The 24,812-nt window shown below is 44.6% G+C and overlaps 1 protein-coding gene across 1 annotated transcript in view; it reads right to left on the reverse strand.

Annotated features, from left to right (window-relative positions):
• Positions 1 to 24,812, reverse strand: part of LOC115127387 (SH3-containing GRB2-like protein 3-interacting protein 1) — a 54,090-nt gene that overhangs the window by 3,229 nt on the left and 26,049 nt on the right. The window contains exons 18-27 of the mRNA XM_065009202.1: positions 20,988 to 21,129; positions 20,582 to 20,736; positions 19,514 to 19,573; positions 17,252 to 17,311; positions 12,686 to 12,797; positions 11,722 to 11,877; positions 11,208 to 11,343; positions 10,755 to 10,957; positions 10,447 to 10,511; positions 132 to 296 (exon numbers count right to left, since the gene is read on the reverse strand). Of these exons, the coding sequence (XP_064865274.1) occupies positions 132 to 296; positions 10,447 to 10,511; positions 10,755 to 10,957; positions 11,208 to 11,343; positions 11,722 to 11,877; positions 12,686 to 12,797; positions 17,252 to 17,311; positions 19,514 to 19,573; positions 20,582 to 20,736; positions 20,988 to 21,129 (1,254 nt within the window). The remainder of the gene's footprint in view (positions 1 to 131; positions 297 to 10,446; positions 10,512 to 10,754; positions 10,958 to 11,207; positions 11,344 to 11,721; positions 11,878 to 12,685; positions 12,798 to 17,251; positions 17,312 to 19,513; positions 19,574 to 20,581; positions 20,737 to 20,987; positions 21,130 to 24,812) is intronic.

A 24,812-nucleotide genomic window follows, 5' to 3' on the forward strand; every position in this document is an offset into this window, starting at 1 on the left:
GAGCGCCACGCTAATTTGAGTCAATCTTTCCCTTATTCTGATATTTTGTGAAGGATGGGATGCACTCCATAATAGATTTAGGTAACATTACTTCTGTTTAGCAGAGTAAGTGAACAAAGGCAGTGTCTCACCTGCAGCGAACCTCTTCTTGATGAGTGAGAAGCGGTACCCTGGCCCAGCCAGTTCTATATCACAGCCTGACAGAGTGCTGCCCTCGCTGGTGAACTGGACCGCCAGGGGAGAGGGTTTACTGGGGCCCTCCGACAGCTGGAACCGTGCCAACAATGAGCCAATGCCTGGGGACATCACAGAGAGGGACAAAGGTTAAATATACTGCACAAACATACACATGCATATACAGTACCAGTCAAATGTTTGGACACACCTACTTAATTAAGGGTTTTTCTTTCTTTTTTAATATTTTCTACATTGTAGAATAACAGTGAAGACATCAATACTAAGAAATAACACATATGGAATCATGTAGCAACCAAGAAAGTGTTAAACAAATTCTTTGAGTTTCTTTAAAGTAGCCACCCTTTGCATTGATGACAGCTTTGTACACTCTTGGCATTCTCTCAACCAGCTTCATGAGGTTGTCACCTGGAATGCATTTCAATTAACAGGTGTGCCTTGTTAAAAGTTCATTTGTGGAATTAATTTCCTTCTTGTAGGGGTGGTACATAGAAGATAGCCCTATTTGGTTAAATACCAAGTCCATATCATGGCAAGAACAGCTCAAATAAGCAAAGAGAAACGACAGTCAATCATTATTTTAAGACATGAATGTCAGTCAATACGGAACATTTCAAGAACTTTGAAAGTTTCTTCAAGTGCAGTCGCAAAAACCATTAAGCGCTATGATGAAACTGGCTCTCATGAGGACCGCCACAGGAAAGGAAGACCCAGAGTTACCTCTGCTGCACAAGATAAGTTCATTAGAGTTAACTACACCTCAGATTGTAGCACAAATAAATGCACAGAGTTCAAGTAACAGACACATCTCAACATCAACTGTTCAGAGGAGACTCATGGTTGAATTGCTGCAAAGAAACCACTACTAAAGGACACCAATAAGAAGAAGAGACTTGCTTGGGCCAAGAAAAACGAGCAATGGACATTAGACCAATAGAAATCTGACCTTTGGTCTGATGAGTCCAAATTTGAGATTTTTGGTTCCAACCACTGTGTCTCTGTGAGATGCAGAGTAGGTGAATGGATGATCTCCACATGTGTGGTTCCCACCGTGAAGCATGGAGGAGGTGGTGTGATGGTGGTTTGCTGGTGACACTGTCAGATTTATTTAGGATTCAAAGCACAGTTAACCAGCATGGCTAGCACAGCATTCTGCAGGGATACGCCATCCCTTCTGGTTAGCGCTTAGTGGGACTATCATTTGTTTTTCAACAGGACAATGAGCCAAAACACACCTCCGGGCTGTGTAAGGGCTATTTCTTATTCATTTATTTATTTAACCCTTATTTTATCAGGTAAGTTGACATAGAACACATTCTTATTTACAGCAATGCCCTGGGGAATAGTTACAGGGGAGAGGATGGGGGATGAATGAGCCAATTGTAAGCTGGGAATGATTAGGTGACCATGATGGTATGAGGGCCAGATTAGGAATTTAGCCAGGACACCAGGGTTAACACCCCTACTCTTACGATAAGTGCCATGGGATCTTTTAGTGACCAAGGATAGTCAGGACACCCGTTTAACGTCCCATCCAAAAGACGGCCCCCTACACAGGGCAATATCATTGCCCTGGGGAATTGGGGTATTTTTTATATCAGTCAGGGAGAAATCCAAACCAGTCTAAATGGAATATATGGCAGTAGAGGCATAATCCTGATTTACTTACGCAGGAAAATAAAAGGCATATGTTATATCAGAAATTGTGAAATAGAATTAGTCCACCTAAAACATTGTCATGGGTTTTATACCAATTTATCTAAATAGCCTCTAACATATATGTAAACAGACCATAAATGTCTACATTTGTGTTTTCTTGGAAAGCTGTGAGTGCTATTATATGATAGAATATCAGTACTCGATGCATTTACACCTTGTATAAGTCCTATCATCAACTGATTTCAGCCAGCGTATGGCTGTTGATTGACTGCATTATTTTAATGGAATATTGGCATTTTAGCAGTTAATTTGACAAATTCATGGAATCATTGCTCTAAAACTGTCTGGATAGCTATCTAATACAATCTTACAATTATTTTATACAATATCTTATTACAGCACTGGCAAACCATAGTTGACCAACTCCCTGACCAAAATGGCTGACCTTTATCCCATCATAAGAAGGTTCATGTCCATTCTAGTATTTTATTTCCTAATTCTATGGTTCTTTAACTCATCTCTGATCATTATGACTGTTGGAACCATCACCAGACAGAAGGGGGCAAGAGTGAGTTAAATGGGGCAAAAGCCAAACGTCATGTACAGTAAGTCAAAGGTCACGTCATTATTAAAAGGGTCTATTCATCTGGACTAAAAAACACAAATGTATCCATCCATAGATAATTCAGCCCTATAAGGCAAACATTCAGGTAACTACCAAAATAGAGGAAACACCAACATAAAGTGTCCTAATAGGGCATGGGCTTCCACAAGCCAGAACACCTTTAAAGCGCCTTGGCATAGATTCTACAGGTGTCTGGAAGTCTAATGGTGTTTTGTTGACGGTGAGGGTCAATTGGGTTGAGATCTGGTGACTGACACACCTTTAAACCCCCTTTGAGTCCCCCCTTTCAAAGTAAATCTTATATCTCTTGACACATTCATGAAAATAGTCATGGCCTCTAAAACTTCAAGCTGCATACTGGACCCTGTTCCAACTAAACTACTGAAAGAGCACAGGAAGCAGCTATGTTGAACATAACAAACGACTCCTTAATCACCAGATGTGTACCAAACTCACTAAAAGTGGCAGTAATAAAGCCTCTCTTGAAAAAGCCAAACCTTGACCCAGCAAATGTTAAAAACTAAAAATCTACCATTCCTTTTTTTAAAGCTGTTGCGCCACAACTCCCTGCCTTCCTGAAGACAAACAATGTATACAAATTGCTTCAGTCTGGTTTTAGACCCCATCATAGCACTGGGACTGCACTCATGAAGGTGGTAAATGACCTTTTAATGGCGTCAGACCAAGGCTCTGCATCTGTCCTTGTGCTTCTAGACCTTAGTGCTGTTTTTGACACCATCGATCACCACATTCTTTTGGAGAGATTGGAAACCCAAATTGGTCTACATGGACAAGTTCTGGCCTGGTTTTGGTCTTATTGTCACGCCTTGGTCATAGTATTTTGTGTTTTCGTTATATATTTGGTCAGGCCAGGGTGTGACATGGGTTTATTTTGTTGTGTTTCGTATTGGGGTGTTGTAGGCATTGGGATTGCGGCTGAGTAGGGGTGTAGCATAGGTTTGGCTGCCTGAGGCGGTTCTCAATCAGAGTCAGGTGATTCGCGTTGTCTCTGATTGGGAACCGTATTTAGGTAGCCGGGGTTTCACTGTGTATTTCGTGGGTGATTGTTCCTGTCTCTGTGTAGTGTTCACCAGATAGGCTGTATTAGGTTTCACGTTCCGTTTGTTGTTTTGTATTCATAAGTTATTTCATGTATCGCTATATCTTTCATTAAAGAACATGAGTAACCACTACGCTGCATTTCGGTCCGACTCTCTTTCGACAAACGAAGAACGCCGTTACAGAATCACCCACCCCACACGAACCGAGTGGCGTGGTAACAGGCAGCAGGAGCAGCGAAGGGAGGACGTTATGGACAGCAGAGGTATGGAGTATACTACGTGGGAAGAAATAGACAGGTGGGCGGTCGACCCAGAGAGAGTGCCGGAGCCCGCCTGGGATTCGCTGGAGCAGTGCGAAGAGGGTTATAGGAGAATGGAGTTGGAGAGACAATCACGACGGCGCAGAAGGAAGCCCGAAAAGCAGCCCCAAAAATGTATTGGGGGGGGGGGGCGCTCAAAGGGAGAGTGGCTGAGTCAGGAGTCAGACCTGAGCCAACTCTCCCTGTTAATCGCGACGAGCAGCTGCAGTGGGAGAGGCTGCACCACTTGGAGAATTGGACATGGGAGGAAGAACTGGACGGAAAAGGACCCTGGGCTCAGCCTGGTGAATATCGCCGCCCCAAGGAGGAACTAGAGGCGGCGAAAGCGGAGAGGCGCTGGTATGAGGAGGCAGCACGGCGACGTGGATGGAAGCCCGGGAATCAGCCCCAAAAAATTATTGGGGGGGGAGGCTTACAGGGAGTATGGCTACGCCAGGTAGGAGACCTGCGCAAACTCCCTGTGCTTACCGGGGGGCTAGAGAGACCGGGCAGGCACCGTGTTATGCTATGGAGTGCACGGTGTTTCCAGTGCGGGTGCATAGCCCGGTGCGGTTCATACCAGCCCTTCGTATTGGCCGGGCTAGAGTGGGCATCGAGCCAGGTAAGGTTGGGCAGGCTCGGTGCTCAAGAGCTCCGGTCTATCCAGAGCCACCTCCACACACCAGTCCTCCGGTAGCAGCTCCCCGCACCAGGCTTCCTGTGCGTGTCCTCGGCCCAGTACCACCAGTGCCAGCACCACGCATCAGGCCTACAGTGCGCCTCGCCTCTCCTGCGCTGTCGGAGTCTCCCGCCTCTCCAGCGCTGTCGGAGCCTTTCTCCTCTCCTGCGCTACCGGAGTCTCCTGTCTGTTCAGCGCTATCAGAGCCTTCCTTCCCTCCTGCGCTGTCGGAGTCTCCCGCCTGTTCAGCGCTATCAGAGCCTTCCTCCTCTACAGCGCTGCCGGAGCCTCCTGCCTGTTCGGAGCAGCCTGAGCTGTCAGTCTGCATGAAGCAGCCAGAGTTGCCAGTCTGCAAGGAGCTGCCAGTCTGCAAGGAGCTGCCAGTCTGCAAGGTGCTGCCAGCCTGCATGGAGCAGTCAGAGATGTCAGCCTGCATGGAGCAGCCAGAGCTGTCAGTCTGCATGGAGCAGCCAGAGCTGTCAGTCTGCATGAAGCAGCCAGAGCTGTCAGTCTGCATGAAGCAGCCAGAGCTGTCAGTCTGCATGAAGCAGCCAGAGCTGTCAGTCTGCATGAAGCAGCCAGAGCTGTCAGTCTGCATGAAGCAGCCAGAGCTGTCAGTCTGCATGAAGCAGCCAGAGCTGTCAGTCTGCATGAAGCAGCCAGAGCTGTCAGTCTGCATGAAGCAGCCAGAGCTGTCAGTCTGCAAAGAGCTGCCAGTCTGCAAGGAGCTGCCAGTCTGCAAGGAGCTGCCAGCCTGCAGGGAGCAGCCAGAGCTGTCAGTCTGCAAGGAGCTGTCAGTCTGCAAGGAGCTGCCAGTCTGCAAGGAGCTGCCAGTCTGCATGGAGCAGCCAGAGCTGTCAGTCTGCATAGAGCAGCTAGATCCGCCAGTCAGCCATGATCTTCTAGATCTGCCAGTCAACCAGAATCTTCCAGATCTGCTAGTCAACCAGAATCTTCCAGATCCGCCAGCCAGCCAGGATCTACCGGAGCCTACTACCTGCCTGAGCTTCATCTCAGTACTGGGCTTCCTCTCAGTACTGGGCTTCCTTTCAGTACTGGGCTTCCTTTCAGTACTGGGCTTCCTTTCAGTCCCGGGCTGCCCCTCAGTCCCGGGCTGCCCCTCAGTCCCGGGCTGCCCCTCAGTCCCGGGCTGCCCCTCAGTCCCGGCTGCCCCTCAGTCCCGAGCTGCCCCTCAGTCCCGAGCTGCCCCTCAGTCCCGAGCTGCCCCTCAGTTCAGTGGGGTTCTGGGTGAGGACTATTAGGCCATGGTCGGCGGCGAGGGTGGAAAATCCCAGGACGCGAAGGGGAGGAACTATGACATTAATGGAGTGGGGTCCACGTCCCGAGCCGGAGCCGCCACCATGGACAGACGCCCACCCGGACCCTCCCTATGGTTTTGAGGTGCATCCGGGAGTCCGCACCTTAGGGGGGGGGGGGGTTCTGTCACGCCTTGGTCATAGTATTTTGTGTTTTCGTTATATATTTGGTCAGGCCAGGGTGTGACATGGGTTTATTTTGTTGTGTTTCGTATTGGGGTGTTGTAGGCATTGGGATTGCGGCTGAGTAGGGGTGTAGCATAGGTTTGGCTGCCTGAGGCGGTTCCCAATCAGAGTCAGGTGATTCGCGTTGTCTCTGATTGGGAACCGTATTTAGGTAGCCGGGGTTTCACTGTGTATTTCGTGGGTGATTGTTCCTGTCTCTGTGTAGTGTTCAGCAGATAGGCTGTATTAGGTTTCACATTCCGTTTGTTGTTTTGTATTCATAAGTTATTTCATGTATCGCTATATCTTTCATTAAAGAACATGAGTAACCACCACGCTGCATTTCGGTCCGACTCTCTTTCGACAAACGAAGAACGCCGTTACACTTATCTGTTGGAAAGATATCAGTTTGTCTCTGTGGACGGTTTGTCCTCTGATAAATCAATTGTAAGTGTCGGTGTTCCTCAAGGTTCCTTTTTAGGACCACTATTGGTTTTCACTATATATTTTACCTCTTGGTGATGTCTGTCACGGCCGTTAAAAGAAGAGGACCAAGGTGCAGGGTGGTGAGCGTACATACTTTTAATAGTACATGTCACCAACTAAACAATACCAAACCAAACCGTGACGCTTAAGGCTATGTGCCATCAAACAAAGTTAACTTCCCACAAAGACAGGTGAAAAAAAGGGCTACCTAAGTGTGGTTCTCAATCAGAGACAACGATAGACAGCTGTCCCTGATTGAAAACCCTACCCGGCCAAAACATAGAAATACAAATAATAGAGTATAGAATACCCACCCAACTCACACCCTGACCAAACCTAAATAAAGACATAAACAGGATCTCTAAGGTCAGGGCGTGACAATGTCATTCGGAAACATAACGTTAACCTTTAATGCTATGCGGGCGATACACAACTGCACATTTCGATGAAACATGGTGAAGCCCCAAAATTGTACTCCCTGGAAGTGGAAAATTGTGGAAAAACTCAGTCAAAACAGAGATGCTAGTTCTAGGTCCCAAGAAACAAAGAGATCTTACGTTGGATCTGACAATTAATCTTGATGGTTGTACAGTCGTCTCAAATAAAACTGTTTAGGACCTCAGCGTTACTCTGGACCCTGATCTCTGTTTTGACGAACATATCAAGAATATTTCATGGACCTATTTTTTCCATCTTCGTAACATTGCAAAAATCTGAAACTTTTTGTTCAAAAATGATGCAGAAAAGCAAATCCATGCTTTTGTCACTTCTAGATTAGACTACTGCAATGCTCTACTTTCCGGCTACCCGGATAAAGCACTAAATACATTTCTGTTAGTGCTAAATACGGCTGCTAGAATCCTGACTAGAACCAAACAATGTGACCATATTACTGATTAAGGTTTTACTGCTAACCAACAAGTCATTACATGGGCTTGCTCCTACCTATCTCTCTGATTTGGTCTTGCCGTACATTCCTACACGTCACAAGACGCAGGCCTCCTCATTGTCCTAGAATTTCTAAGCAAACAGTTGGAGGCAGGGTTTTCTCCTATAGAGCTCAATTTTTATGGAATGATCTGCCTATCCATGTGAGAGACGCAGACTCTGTCTCAACCTTTAAGTCTTTATTGAAGACTCATTTAGTAGGCCCTATGATTGAGTGTAGTCTGGCCCAGGGGTGCGAAGTTGACCGGGAAGGCACTGGAGGGACGAACCGCCCTTGCTGTCTCTGCCTGGCCAGTTCCCCTTTCTCCACTGGGATTCTCTGCCTCTGACCCTATTACAGTGACTGAGTCACTTGCTTACTAGTGCTCTTCCATGCCATCCCTAGGAGGGGTGTGTCACTTGAGTGGATTGAGTCACTGATCTGATCTTCCTGCCTGGGTTGTTGCCCCCTCGGGTTCATGCCGTGGGGGAGATCTTCATGGGCTATACTCAGCCTTGCCTCAGGGTAGTAAGTTGGTGGTTTGCGGATATCCATCTAGTGGTGTGGGGGCTGTGCTTTGGCAAAGTGGGTGGGGTCATATCCTGCCTGGTTGGCCCTGTCTGGGGGTATATTCGGATGAGGCCACAGTGTCTCCTGACCCCTCGTGTCTCAGCCTACAGTATCTATGCTGCAATAGTTTGTGTGTTGGGTGGCTAGGGTCAGTCTGTTATATCTGGTGTAATTCTCCTGTCTTAGCCGGTGTCCTGTGTGAATTTAAGTATGCTCCCTCTAATTCTCTCGCTCTTCCTCTCCCTCTCCCTCCCTCCCCTCCCGGAGGACCTGAGACCTGGGACCATGCATCAGGACTACCTAGCCTGATGACTCCTTGCTTTCCTCAGTCCACCTGGTCGTACTGCTGCCCCAGTTTCAACTCTTCTGCCCGCGGCTATGGAACCCTGACCTGTTCACGGGATGTGCTACCTTGTCCCGGACCTGCTGTTTTTGACTCTCTCCCTCTCTACCGCACCTGCTGTCTCAACCTCTGAATGCTCGGCTATGAAAAGCCAACTGACATTTACTCCCCCCTTAAAAGACCTAGATGCACTATTGTAAAGTGGCTGTTCCACTGGATGTCATAAGGTGAAAGCACCAACTTGTAAGTCGCTCTGGATAAGAGCGTCTGCTAAATGACTTAAATGTAAATGTTAAATGTACTCCTGAGGTGTTGACCTGTTGCACCCTCTACAACCACTGTGATTATTATTATAATTTTTTTTTTTGGTTGTCTATGCATGTTTGAACATATTGGCCATGTACTGTTATAATCTGCACCCGGCACAGCCAGAAGAGGACTGGCCACCCCTCAGAGCCTGGTTCCTCTCTAGGTTTCTTCCTAGGTTCTTGCCTTTCTACTGAGCTTTTCCTAGCCACCGTGCTTCTACCCTGGGTCTCGACCCCGCCCTGTGCAACTGGGTACTGGACTTCCTGACGGGCCGCCCCCAGGTGGTGAGGGTAGGTAAAAACATCTCCACCCCGCTGATCCTCAACACTGGGGCCCCACAAGGGTGAGTTCTGAGCCCTCTCCTGTACTCCCTGTTCACCAACGACTGCATGGCCATGCACGCTTCCAACTCAATCATCAAGTTTGCAGACGACACTACAGTGGTAGGCTTGATTACCAACCACGACGAGACGGCCTACAGGGAGGAGGTGAGGGCCCTCAGAGTGTGGTGTCAGGAAAATAACCTCACACTCAACGTCAACAAAACAAAGGAGATGATCGTGGACTTCAGGAAACAGCAGAGGGAGCAACCCCCTATCCACATCGATGGGACAGTAGTGGAGAGGGTAGTAAGTTTTAAGTTCCTCGGCGTACACATCACAGACAAACTGAATTGGTCCACGCACACAGACAGCGTGGTGAAGTAGGCGCAGCAGTGCCTCTTCAACCTCAGGAGGCTGAAGAAATTCGGCTTGTCTCCAAAAGCACTCACAAACTTTTACAGATGCACAATCGAGAGCATCCTGTCGGGCTGTATCACCGCCTGGTACGGCAACTGCTCCGCCCACAACCGTAAGTCTCTCCAGAGTCCCTCCAGGCCACCTACACCACCTGATGTCACAGGAAGGCCATAAAGATCATCAAGGACAACAACCACCAGAGCCACTGCCTGTTCACCCCGCTATCATCCAGAAGGCGAGGTCAGTACAGGTGCATCAAAGCAGGGACCCGAGAGACTGAAAAACAGCTTCTATCTCAAGGCCATCAGACTGTTAAACAGCCATCACTAACATTGAGTGGCTGCTGCCAACATACTGACTCAACTCCAGCTACTTTAATAATGGAAAAATTGATGTAAAAAATGTATCACTAGCCACTTTAAACAATGCCACTTAATATAATGTTTACATACCCTATATGACTCATCTCATATGTATATACTGTACTCGATACCATCTACTGCATGTTGCCATCTTTATGTAATACATGTATCACTAGCCACTTTAAACAATGCCACTTTTATATGTTTACATATCCTACATTACTCATCTCATATTATATACTGTACTCGATACCATCTACTGCATCTTGCCTATGCCGTTCTGTACCATCACTCATTAATATATCTTTATGTACATATTCTTCATCCCTTTACACTTGTGTGTATAAGGTAGTTGTTGTGAAATTGTTAAGTTAGATTACTCGTTGGTTATTACTGCATTGTCGGAACTAGAAGCACAAGCATTTCGCTACACTCGCATTAACAACTGCTAACCATGTGTATGTGACAAATAAAAATTGATTTGATTTGATCGACTGTCGACATTTTTTGCACGATTCTACATGTAAAATTGGTTTGCACTTAGTTCGCAAGTACTCTCGGCAGAAAAACGTTATTGATGTGTTTCAAGCCCTTAGAGCCTGTTGTTGTCATGACGCGACTTCACCAATTCTTTTTGATTAGTACTTTAGTGGAGAAGATGATAACAAGGCATTACTGATTCCTCCTGGGTATAAACAAGGTTATTTACCTCCATTTTCAGATTTCTGGGAAATATCAGGAATCTTCCACAGGATTCTTTGCTGCTCTGCATTCCTGGAAGAACAGAATCAAATGTGATCTGTTACTCTCTGAAAGCAAGGAATAGGTTAAATCTGGGTCTGGGAAACGGGCCTTTTCAAACTGAAAAAATGAATGTCTTCACCACAGGGCTGAGCCATAGAGCCATGGGATGTCTCCGAAGCAGCCTTCAACTTTTAATGATCAAGTTAAGTGAATTTAATTCAATAGAAATGTATTGTATACAGTTATGACGTGCACTATACTATTCTGTCTTACCATGCGGCAGGGGGAAGCACAGCCAGTAGCTTGGTGACCCCTCCATCTACGGGGATCAGGAACTGGACGTTGTTGAGCGCCACGGGCGTTGTCATGGAGCCGCCGTTGTACTTGTAGTCTATCCGGAGGTCCGTGCTGGTGGGTTCACACCGCCAACTGGCTGCCAGGTTCAGGGGGGTCGACGTGAGGCCTTGCGCTGATACCTGCACGCATAAACAATACAGAGGAAAGAATGCATAATAACATTCAACTGGAATAGTAACTATGGATACAGACTGGACAGGACAGACTTTAAATATCTGGTTTTAAATGGGTCAACCTTCGGGTCACAGAACGAAGACATCACTTGATCTCTATGGATCAGCCTATAATCTAGTACCAGTTGCAGACAGAGAGATGGGCTGACCTGGTATTGGTTTCTGTATCTCTATAGTAGAACATAGTTCAGCTCACCTGGTATTTGAGCATGTCCACATTGTAGTATGTGGCCTGGGGTTTCTGCTCGGCCACCTTCTTTAGATGGGTCATCAGGTTTGGCATGTTCACCCAGAAGGTCTTGCAGTCAGGGTTGGGTGTTGTGGCGGTGTCACTATGTGGGCACGCAATATGTATTTTATCATATTATCTAATGTCATGATTGATCCAGCTAAACTTAAGTCAACACAGTACAAGTTATCTTTGTATCTACTACACAGAGGTCAGGACTATTGCAGTGCAGAGATTGCAAACAGATACTGAGTGCTATACAACAACAACTCTGATGCATTTTACATATGAGAGTGCAGAATAACCTTGGAATGAGGTGGTTAGTCAGACCACTGGGATGAATTCACAGTGACTCAGAGCCCAGTCAGAACAGGACGGGTGGATTGTTTTGTTACAGTATGATTTTAGGCGTTCAATGTCACATGTTCTAAATGCTACAGGGCGTGGTGAGTTGTGTGAGGGGTGTTATAGTGATCTTTACCAGCAGAGTAGCTGGGGATTAGGCAGCACATGCTCCAGCCAGCTGTAGTGGGTTATGCTGAAGGTTAGCACGGCAGGGGACGGGTTATTGGCAAAGTGCCGTGTGATCCCCGCTGGAAACGACAGCACCATCTCGCCTGTGATCTTCACAACACACCTTTTGACAGGGACACGGGAGGAGGAGGTTAGAGCGTCCGAAGGAGGACAAAGAGGAGAACAGAGTAAAGCAAGGAGAGAGATATCATAGAAATGAAATGGACAGAGGGAAAAAGAGTAAGAGAGAGAGTGGAGAGTGAAGAGAATTGGGAGAAAGATAAGGGACAGAGAGAGACAGAGAGGGAGAGAAAAAGGGGTAGAAAGTGAGGGTGCATACAGTGAGAGACAGCGAGGGAGAGAAAAAGGGGGGAGAAAGTGAGGGTGCATACAGTGAGAGACAGAGAGGGAGAGAAAAAGGGGGAGAAAGTGAGGGTGCATACAGTGAGAGACAGCGAGGGAGAGAAAAAGGGGGAGAAAGTGAGGGTGCATACAGTGAGAGACAGAGAGGGAGAGAAAAAGGGGTAGAAAGTGAGGGTGCATACAGTGAGAGACAGAGAGGGAGAGAAAAAGGGGGGAGAAAGTGAGGGTGCATACAGTGAGAGACAGCGAGGGAGAGAAAAAGGGGGGAGAAAGTGAGGGTGCATACAGTGAGAGACAGCGAGGGAGAGAAAAAGGGGGGAGAAAGTGAGGGTGCATACAGTGAGAGGGAGAGAGGGAGAGAAAAAGGGGTAGAAAGTGAGGGTGCATACAGTGAGAGACAGAGAGGGAGAGAAAAAGGGGGGAGAAAGATAGAAAGGGACAGAGAGAGAAAAAGGAGGGAGAAAGATAGAAAGGGACAGAAAGAGACAGAGAGGGAGAGAAAAAGGGGTAGGAAGAGAGGTTGCATACAGTGAGAGACGACATCTCCTAACGTGTTTGAGTGGACCTACTTGTTAGGGTTGGCTCCTTTGAAGAAGGCATTGACTGTTTCAGTAAAAGCTGCCGCCACCGGAAGGGTGTCCTGGGCCCCCATGGTGAGAGGGCTGGGTCCCCTGGAGCAGCCTGTTTCAGACAGCACACACACATTTAATAGCAATACAGAAAGGAGGGAGAGAGAGAGAGAGACTCACTCAGACCAAAAAATGTTGGAGAGAGACAGAATGAAAAGCAGAAAGAGAGAAGGAAGACTTTCAGCATTAAACACAACCCATGTCCATAGTCCTCACAAACCACCAAAGCTACTACTGTTCTCTCATCCCTCTCTTGGCTGCTCCACTACATCTGTCCTTTAGACTCCTCCCACTTCCTGTACTACACCCTCGATTTTCTGTTCCCTAACTCTCCATCTCTCAACAGCCATGTATGGATGAAGATGGAGAACCAAAGAGTGTGTGAGAGAATCACTGTATTCATATTTTGTATTTATTAAGGATCCCCATTAGCTGCCTACTCTTCCTGTGGTCCAGCACATTTAAGGCAGTTATATACAATTTATAATATTACATTTCGTAAAACACTTTACTCAATACATTTAGTGTGTTCCCTCAGGCCACTACTCCATTGTCACATACTGTATCTATGTAATTGAAATGAGAACCAATACCTGTGTATGATGTGTGGGTGGGTTTAGCTCCTATGATATCCCATTACCCTGTTAAATGAAATGTTGGATGTACTGTAAATCGATGTGAAGTCCCTCAAGACTGTTGGACATTGTTGTACAATTTCAGGTTTCACTATATTTACAGTAGGAGGGTTATAATAAAGCCAGTTACCTGAGGAGGTTTGTTGTGTTTCAGAAACATTGAGAAGACTGACAAAAATAAAGAATGAAAAATAGTTTTACAAAGAGAGAGAGAGAGAGGACATGCGTATTCCAGACATACTGTTGATGCTGAGTCATTGTGACAAAATCAGAGAGAGAGATCAATATCCAAACCCAAAAGACCAAAGAGAGTGAGTCCACACAAAAAAGAAAATGACAAAAACAGAGATTAGTAAAGTACATGAAGAACGATCAATGATCAGGAGGCTGAAGAAATTTGGCTTGTCACATAAACCCTCACAACTTTTACAGATGCACAATTGAGAGCATCCTGTTGGGCTGTATCACCGCCTGGTACGGCAACTGCACCGCCCACAACCGCAGGGCTCTCCAGAGGGCGGTCTGCACAAAGCAACACCGGGGGCAAACTACCTGCCCTCCAGGACACCAACAGCACCCAATGTCACAGGAAGGCTAAAAAGATCATCAAGGACAACAACCACCCAAGCCACTGCCTGTCCACACCGCTATCATCCAGAAGGTGAGGTCAGTACAGGTGCATTAAAGCTGGGACCGAGAGACTAAAAAACAGCTTCTATCTCAAGGCCATCAGACTATTAAACAGCCATCACTAGCGCAGAGGCTGCTGCCTGCATACACACTTGAAATCATTGGCCACTTTAATAAATGGATCACTAGTTATTTTAATAATGCCACTTTAATAATGTTTACATATCATACTCATCTCATATGTACAGTATATACTGTATTCTATATTATCTATTGCATCGTAGCCTATGCCACTCTGTCATTACTCATCTCATATGTATATACTGTATTCTATATTATCTATTGCATCGTAGCCTATGCCACTCTGTCATTACTCATCTCATATGTACATACTGTATTCTATATTATCTATTGCATCGTAGCCTATGCCACTCTGTCATTACTCATCTCATATGTACGTACTGTATTCTATATTATCTATTGCATCGTAGCCTATGCCACTCTGTCATTACTCATCTCATATGTATATACTGTATTCTATATTATCTATGGCATCGTAGCCTATGCCACTCTGTCATTACTCATCTCATATGTACATACTGTATTCTATATTATCTATGGCATCGTAGCCTATGCCACTCTGTCATTACTCATCTCATATGTACATACTGTATTCTATATTATCTATGGCATCGTAGCCTATGCCACTCTGTCATTACTCATCTCATATATACATACTGTATTCTATATTATCTATGGCATCGTAGCCTATGCCACTCTGTCATTACTCATCTCATATGTATATACTGTATTCTATATTATCTATGGCATCGTAGCCTATGCCACTCTGTCATTACTCATCTCATATGTATATACTGTATTCTATATTATCTATGGCATCGTAGCCTATGCCACTCTGTCATTACTCATCTCATATGTATATACTGTATTCTATATTATCTATGGCATCGTAGCCTATGCCACTCTGTCATTACTCATCTCATATGTACATACTGTATTCTATATTATCTATTGCATCGTAGCCTATGCCACTCTGTCATTACTCATCTCATATGTACATACTGTATTCTATATTATCTATGGCATCGTAGCCTATGCCACTCTGTCATTACTCATCTCATATGTACATACTGTATTCTATATTATCTATGGCATCGTAGCCTATGCCACTCTGTCATTACTCATCTCATATGTACATACTGTATTCTATATTATCTATGGCATCGTAGCCTATGCCACTCTGTCATTACTCATCTCATATGTACATACTGTATTCTATATTATCTATGGCATCGTAGCCTATGCCACTCTGTCATTACTCATCTCATATGTATATACTGTATTCTATATTATCTATGGCATCGTAGCCTATGCCACTCTGTCATTACTCATCTCATATGTATATACTGTATTCTATATTATCTATGGCATCGTAGCCTATGCCACTCTGTCATTACTCATCTCATATGTATATACTGTATTCTATATTATCTATGGCATCGTAGCCTATGCCACTCTGTCATTACTCATCTCATATGTATATACTGTATTCTATATTATCTATGGCATCGTAGCCTATGCCACTCTGTCATTACTCATCTCATATGTATATACTGTATTCTATATTATCTATGGCATCGTAGCCTATGCCACTCTGTCATTACTCATCTCATATGTATATACTGTATTCTATATTATCTATGGCATCGTAGCCTATGCCACTCTGTCATTACTCATCTCATATGTATATACTGTATTCTATATTATCTATGGCATCGTAGCCTATGCCACTCTGTCATTACTCATCTCATATGTATATACTGTATTCTATATTATCTATGGCATCGTAGCCTATGCCACTCTGTCATTACTCATCTCATATGTATATACTGTATTCTATATTATCTATGGCATCGTAGCCTATGCCACTCTGTCATTACTCATCTCATATGTATATACTGTATTCTATATTATCTATGGCATCGTAGCCTATGCCACTCTGTCATTACTCATCTCATATGTACATACTGTATTCTATATTATCTATGGCATCGTAGCCTATGCCACTCTGTCATTACTCATCTCATATATACATACTGTATTCTATATTATCTATGGCATCGTAGCCTATGCCACTCTGTCATTACTCATCTCATATGTATATACTGTATTCTATATTATCTATGGCATCGTAGCCTATGCCACTCTGTCATTACTCATCTCATATGTATATACTGTATTCTATATTATCTATGGCATCGTAGCCTATGCCACTCTGTCATTACTCATCTCATATGTATATACTGTATTCTATATTATCTATGGCATCGTAGCCTATGCCACTCTGTCATTACTCATCTCATATGTATATACTGTATTCTATATTATCTATGGCATCGTAGCCTATGCCACTCTGTCATTACTCATCTCATATGTATATACTGTATTCTATATTATCTATGGCATCGTAGCCTATGCCACTCTGTCATTACTCATCTCATATGTATATACTGTATTCTATATTATCTATGGCATCGTAGCCTATGCCACTCTGTCATTACTCATCTCATATGTATATACTGTATTCTATATTATCTATGGCATCGTAGCCTATGCCACTCTGTCATTACTCATCTCATATGTATATACTGTATTCTATATTATCTATTGCATCGTAGCCTATGCCACTCTGTCATTACTCATCTCATATGTATATACTGTATTCTATATTATCTATGGCATCGTAGCCTATGCCACTCTGTCATTACTCCATATATTTATATTGATATATTCTTATTCCATTCCCTTCCATTAGGTATTTTTTGTGGAATTTTTAGATATTGCTGCACTGTCGGAACTAGAAGAACAAGCATTTCGCTACACTAGCAATAACATCTGCTAACCATGTGTATGTGACCAATAAAATTAGATTCGATTTGATTATCTTTTAGGAAACGGCAGACTTGTGAACACCGAATGTGAAATGAGAACGAATGATGACGAGAGGAGGAGTATGAGGAATAAGACAATAGGGCTGGATCTAGAGGGGCGCAGCAGTTCGTTTGGAGGGAGTGAGATGTGGCCATGACTGAGGAGTTAGAGGAGGGGGAGGAGATAAAGGAGGGGGGAGGAGTTAGAGGAGAAGCTTGCACAGATGAGGCCTGGGTGACCCCGGGTGAGTGTGTGCACTGCAGTTAGCCGTTGTGCAGACACAACTTACCTTCAAAGGTTAAATAAAACTTCCCTCTGTCAAACCAAACCAGGGAAGGCTGGTCATTCTCTGTGGTGGGGCAGGGAGGAGGGAGAGTGGGTGAGGAGGGTGGGTGAGAGGAGGAGGAAGAGAGAAGGACAGTAGCATGAGTCACATGGCAGGTCCATCACACAACACAGTGAGGTGAGGTGGGGTAAAGAGGGGTGCATGGCACAGCAAGCCTAAACACCAGGACAGGAACAAATTGTGCGTGACCCTGTGTGTCTGTGGGTCATTTCACACTATAGTCCAACCCGAACCTTACTGTGCAGGCTCAGATCATATTCTTTCCACATTGTCCTTTCCAGCATGGTTCCAGGAAGCAACTGGACACGCCAGATAAGCTTAGTACAGCTCGGCTTATTAGTGTGAAACGGTCACGTGTGGGTGCGTGGGAGGGGGTTGGAGGTTGGACCGGGTGAAGTTAGGTATCTGTTGGTGGATGGTAGGTGTTGAGTCTCTTGGAGCATGGAGAGAAAAATCACATCCTCCTGTCCTAATGCTAATATTCTAACGGTTTTTGTGTCATGCTTAGTCTTTCAATACAGATGGAGCCTGGCTGTTGGACTGTCTGTGGACCACAGAAGGAGTAGCTGCTGCTTCTGCAAAAGCTAATGGGGATCCAAATAAATCAACAAATCAACCTGATGACATACACCAGGGGGCAGTGATGAGGGTAAAACCATTGGTGGAGGAGGGGAGTTGGTCGAAGGGATCAGTGTTAAGGTGCGACTGCTTAGGCGGTGATTGGGGCCTTTGGGTGTAGTAAATAGATGGCTGGAGTTGATGGATTGAGTGAAGGATGACTGTGGGTGAAGACACTAGAGAATAGTGGGCAGGTGTTCTGATGGGGGTGGTTAGTGAAGTGGAGCAGAGTGAAGTGGAGAAACATGTTCCCATGGGGTGGAGTGAGAGAGAAGAGGCGATCTGGGACAAAGGGAGGGGGGTAGATGGGGGTCAGGGTGAGAAGTTTGGAAGCTGTCTGTCTGTCTGTCTGCCTGCCTGTGTGTTGTTCTGAGTGTTGAGGAGAAGGTGGCACAATATTTACCAACTGGCTAGAGACACTCATTTTCCTTCCAGACTTCAAAAGATGATCTGTCTGTATCACAGTGTGTGTGTGTGTGTGTGTGTGTGTATCTCAACACCAACTATTTAAAATAGGCTGCTACAATCATGCAGTTTAGCAGACTTAAGGACCATGTGGATGCCTGGGAGCGAAGGATGATTGTGTGGCAGGCCGGCTTTATGGAGAGTACATGGACGCAGCTGCAGGGAACAGCATGACTTTTTCTACAAAACAGTGCAGAGGTAAAGATGGCTGTAGTAGATCACTTTAGATAGGTAACTGCTGTTTGACTTGACATGTAACCAAACTGGAGATGTTATCCCGGTGATGAGCTAGTGAGTAGCAGCTCATTCTTGTAGAATGTTAAGTCCCCTATTGACTGAAGTGAATGAAGCTACAGCAACAAGGTGATAATGGCTGGAGGAAATTTTGCTTGTTTTTCCTGTTCTCCAAATTGCATTAGAGAGTTTTTAAATTGTGTAGAAATGCAGCAAATTAGCTTCAATTCCTTGGAGGAATACCCCCCCCTTTTACTTTTCCATTCCTTAGGTTTATCTGAAATGACGTCCCTGGAGTGTGTGTTTGTGTGTCTGGATCTCGATGCCACAGAAGCTCTTCAGACAGACTACACTCTTAATACACATGAACACACACTCATACACACACAGCACTGCAGACTGCAGAGTAACAGCATGCTCGAAAACACAGTGCTCTCCATACAGTACACACACAATGACTATCATACAAAATAGGGACGTTGCTGTGGTGAGGGCAGGACAGCCAAAGATGCCGGTTTTCGGAAGCTGAAAAAGAGATGCATGGCATTTCAGCTTCCTGAAAAAAGTATCCTTGGGATACTTTGATGTGAGAGTATGTGAGTAAGATAGACAGCGAGAGAGGTGTTCCACCATTTATCAAAGTGAAAAAATGAAAATGTAATCTGTGGCGTACTCCAATATCTCAGTTCAACATCTACTCCCCTCACAGGATGGCTGCCATCCATTCTGAGACGGCTTGACAAAATCAAACAAAGCAAGAACATTCTCATGGATGGATGACGTATGACATCATCATTGGTAAATAGGCATCACCGGACCCCTTCCAGGTCCCAGCCCCAGCCCCTTCCTCTCAGATAGCCCCCTCCCTTCATCCACACTATACTGTACCTGCCAGAGAATCAAAAGGCCTCCCAAATGTAGGCAGTTTGTCTACAAATGCATCATCCTCTGACATCACGCCAAGCGACAGCCCAAAAGGAAAAGGGACAAAGACAAGAACAAAAACAAAACAAAAAGAACGCATATCAAAACAAAGGAGAAATCTAACTGAAGAATAAAACCATGTAAGAAACAAGGGTGACAATTAAAAACGTACAGTGTCAAAGTATGGATGCATGTTGTGAACTCAAATATTATGGCTGGATGAAAAACGTTGAGGAAAAAAATCAACGGGATGCGAAACACAAGGTATGATCAGCACTTCAATTGTGGGCTCTCCGCTCGCTAAGCCTATTCTCTACTGTTCTCCTTAATTATCTCACCAAAATATGACGCATGCATATTGCTTTGTGTATCTAACAAAAACAGTAAATACCCAGCAAATACCCACCTTTACCACATTATGCTTCAATTAAGTGAAGATTTACAATGTGGCTCTCTGGGTTTAATACCATATGTTCCTTATGACGGCCTGTATTGTGTTGTCATATACTTTTGGTTCCTTTTCCCCTAGCTGAGTGAATGGTTACAGTATATTTAACCATTACATTATGACTTATTAGGCATTTCTATTCTTGAAAATCCTATACCACATTCACAGAAATGCAGTGTAATACATTGAGTGAATACTGTACTCGAGAAGATATACACTGAGTGCACAAAACATTAAGAACACCTTCGGGCACCCTCTTTGCCCTCAGAACAGCCTCAATTTGTCGGGAATGGACTCTACAAGGTTTTGAAAGCATTCCACAGGGATGCTGGACCATGCTGACTCCAATGCTTCCCACAGTTGTGTCAAGTTGGCTGGATGTCTTTTGGGTGGTGGACCATTTTTGATACACACGGGAAACTGTGTGAAAAACCCACAGTGTTGCAGTTCTTGACACACTCAAACCAGTGCGCATGGCACATACTATTGACCAAACCACACAGGCAACACAGCACAGACTACCACAGTAGCACAAATAACCACACTAGCTCAGATAGAGATAGGAGATGATGGTGTACACACACCTGACACAGAAAGGGTGAGATTTTTACCGACGGTGGGGGTGGTGGCTGCACTCAGTGAGTTGTTGGAGGAGATAGAGGAAGTGCTCTCGGCCCGGGCCAGGGGGGCAATGGAAGGGGGGCTGGACGAGTGACTGCCCGGGGGACTGAAGGGCCGGCTCTGGGGGGAACACAGAGAGAAAGAGAGATTACAGGATTTACTAGTATCACTGTTTTTATGTTCAGACACCCTCACAGTTCAGCATACATTTTTGGGGGGCTAAAAGTGAAACCATAAAACATTGAAAGTACAGATATCTCAAGATATGGAGGTACCATACAGTATAAACATATTAACATCTTGTGCTTTTTGAGGCGGGATTTGAGCTGTTGTTGTTTCTGTTTAAGTACAGTCTAAATAGAGATGGACGATATCACATACCATGTCCCCCTTGCTGGGTTTCCCAGGGGCAATTTGGGTCGTGAGGTGGGGCGTGGAGGGGGAGGGGGAGGGCTGCTGAAAACCGCTGATGGAGCTGACGGTGTAGCAGGACGAGCCGGAGAGGATGCTCCTGTATGGGGACAAGAAGACATATGGGTTACAACATCATGACATCACTATCCAGAGTTAGAAAATCACAACATCACCATCCAGAGATTTAGAACATCATGACATCACTATCCAGAAAGTTAGAACATCATGACATCACTGTCCAGAGAGTTAGAACATCAAATCAAATTTATTTATATAGCCCTTCGTACATCAGCTGATATCTCAAAGTGCTGTACAGAAACCCAGCCTAAAACCCCAAACAGCAAGCAATGCAGGTGTAGAAGCACATCATGACATCACTGTCCAGAGAGTTAGAACATTACAATCTGAGGAGATCTTTGAACATGTAAACAAAAAACTGACCAGACGACAGAGTCAAGAACATCTACTACATTCTGGAATAATGATTGGTTAACCTGGTTTCCTGTTTACAGAACATTATGTTTGATTGAATTGCTACTGAGCTGAATTAGAAAGAAATCCAGTGAAACAACACACACCAGTCCCATGGTTGCCTGTTCAGTGTGAATTTTGAAACAGTGCTATTTGGGTTGTTAACTGGATTTGTCCCACTGTACTTGCCTTTTAATTTTAAAAATTGTAATGTCTGACATTTGACTGCATTGTTAGGATCTAGGAACATAAGCATTTCGGTGCACCACTATAACACCTGTTAAACTGTGTATGCAACCAATAAACTTTGATTTGACTTGGGCCAGTCCATTTATTGGGGGACTATTTTCCCACAGTGGGACAAGACATTCTGGGCCAGAATTTCCACTCATCCTGACGTTCCGATGTGCTGCGTCAGAGAGATATGTCCCAGCTGTGTTTTCAGTCCTCACACCTGGTTTCCCATTCCCTTTGTGTTAAACTAAACAAACGCTCCTTGTCTCATCATGGTCATGTACACTACACTGTCTGGTCTACAGAAGAACAATACTACATAACAGAGTTTGTGATGATTGTAAAGCAAGATTGTGTGTGGTGTAAATCACTGTAGCCATTTCCTGCAGGCCTCTAGTGGCCTCCTGGCTGGACTGTTATTCATATTTTTAATCATTTCATAATTAATAAACATTATTTAAAAGAAGATGCCAAATATCCAGTGTTTTTCCTCGTCAAACGGTTTAGCTATATTTCAGCAAGCCTGGCCCGCTCATTAGGCAGGATTAGGCGGCCGCCTCTGGTGGCAAATTGATGAGGACCAAGATGAACCTCCAACAACAAATATAAAACCTCAGAATTCTGCCCAAAAACAATGATAATTTCTCTCAACCAGTGGCATATAGGCATTTTAGGTGAGCGCTGATGCTGCCCTGTGATAAGCAGTGCCCGCTTTGTCAAAGGCAGGGACACAAAATATTTATCTTGTCCGTTCCCAACGTGCCTCTCCAGGGTGCTGTTGGAGAGATGCATCGCTTCAGCACTCCACCAACTTTCTGTCAATAAAATGACCTAATATAAATCATGTAGCAGATATAGTATATGGTAGAAATAGTACAGTATGTGGCCTTTCTGTAGATTACAGGCTGGAGATAAAATGGATGATAATGTAATGAGAAGGAAACTTTTTACATCATGCAGGTTTCTCCGATCAAATAACCTAAATTGCGCCGAATCAAATAAAAAAATGTGCTGACATGCTAACAACCTAAAAACCTAAATCCTAAAAACAGGACAGGTCCAGGTAAAACATACATGTCAAGAATATGATGTATTTTCAACTTTCATTCATCATTTAAATTGAACCTAACTTCAACGTCTGGAAAATACATATTTTAGATGTCTTTTCAACGACATTTTGCTTACTGGAACTATTCTAGTTCTGCGGGGGGTGTCACTTTTTTGTCTCACCTAGGGTGGCAGATCAGCCTGGACCGCCCCTGTATTTCAGTTTTCGTGTGATATATATAAAGTGTAATATTGGGATGCAAACACAAAATGTAATACATTTCAACTCTATATCTGACATGGTACATGTTTCTTCTTTTTTTTAAGCCCATAATCATCTGCATGAGGTGTATACTTTTGTTGAAAAGTAGATTTGTTTAAGACCAAGAAACACTCTGTGTGACCCGTATTTAGACCCCTGCCGTAAAGGTTAAATAGACAGGGAGAAATGGGTTCATTGGCTGAGAGTTCTCAACCCAATTCTTATTCTTACACACACACACACACACACACACACACACACACACACACACACAAAGACACACACAGCCACACACACACACACACAGCCTCAATGTGATATAATGTTTTGTAAGACAAGCTGACATCTAAACAAGAGCAGGCAGGGTTTCTGTACAGTACCCCCACAGCTCATATACAGTATGTAATGTTTTTAACTTTGACAATTGTGATATGGGAGTCAGTCATCATTAATCTAGCAACATTAAAGAATGTAATGACGATATCTCCTATTCCTAGGGATAAATAGTGTTCTAGAACTAATAAAAAAAATATTTTAAAAAATTAGCTAATAAACAGAACGAATAAGAAACTGTTTTATTAACCAAACCTGTATGTCCAAGATTTTATGCACTACAGGTGAACTACAGGTGAAGTCACTCAATCCAGTCCCATAGGCCTGTTGGGGGACCATACCAAGGCCTCCTGGTGACAGCTAGCTGAAAGAGCTACCCGGATTCATATCGCACTGCGGGAGGGTAAGACACATTTGTCGCTATCGAACAATAACAGAGTTCGAGAGGAGAACTGGAATTAACAGAATTCTGGGGGCCATCTCTCGAATGAAAAATACCTTACCTGTCCTTTCCTCACTGTTGTTGTTCATAGAAGTGAAGATGTGTCTGGCTCTTGCTAAGCGATGTGTTCTAGGGGAGAGGGTGGGGCTTCACATGGAAGCTGTTCGTGTGAAGCTGCCTTATCGTGGGTGACATTTTCCTGATACAGCATGTCCTACTAGATAAGCGGAGAGTGGTAATTTGACCCATGGTTTAGACGGTGAGGATTTTGTTCCAAAATAGAAGAGATATCGGTGCAGGTTCCCATATTGATCGTGGACACAGGTCATAGCTCATGGGGAGAGAGGGCTATATGAATCCACTCACCCAGCATGGAAGAAGGTAGAGTTGAGTGGCATAAAGATACGCTTAACCCTTTAAATAGAAATGGGAGGATCAAGGGTTGTGGTAGGGAGATGACTAGGTCTTGGGTCGACACCCTAGTACGGTTCTGGGTAGAGGAGTGTGGGTCGGTATGGTAAAGCTGTTCATGAAAGCAGGAATGCCAGATAATGACAGTTGTATTGATTTGCACTATTTATATCCCCAGGAACCAAGTTAGTACTTGCAATAGGACAGAGAATATGACCACTGACGAGACCATGTCTGAATTGACAGGCTGGTTGAACTCTGGGGATTTCAATAAAATAACATGGGCCAGTGTTGACACCTAGTGGTTGTGTGGGTCATGTGCGCAGACAACAGGACATTAAGTTATCTAAAAGGGAAAAGAGAAGCACTCCATCTGGGTCATTTGATGACAAGGTATACATTGATAACATTGGGGTTCCAGGAGAGGTGCCAGATGAGTCAAAGCAAGAAATCAGATCCTAGCAGGATTAGAGTTAAGCATTTCCGGGGTTCTACTCTCACAAGGGGGAAGTGGGCGTGATGATCAGGACCATGTCTTATATCCCAGGTGACACAGCTCCGGACGAATCAGTGCCCGAAG

This window comes from Oncorhynchus nerka, linkage group LG24 (assembly GCF_034236695.1).
Source record: "Oncorhynchus nerka isolate Pitt River linkage group LG24, Oner_Uvic_2.0, whole genome shotgun sequence".
Taxonomy (NCBI): domain Eukaryota; kingdom Metazoa; phylum Chordata; class Actinopteri; order Salmoniformes; family Salmonidae; genus Oncorhynchus; species Oncorhynchus nerka.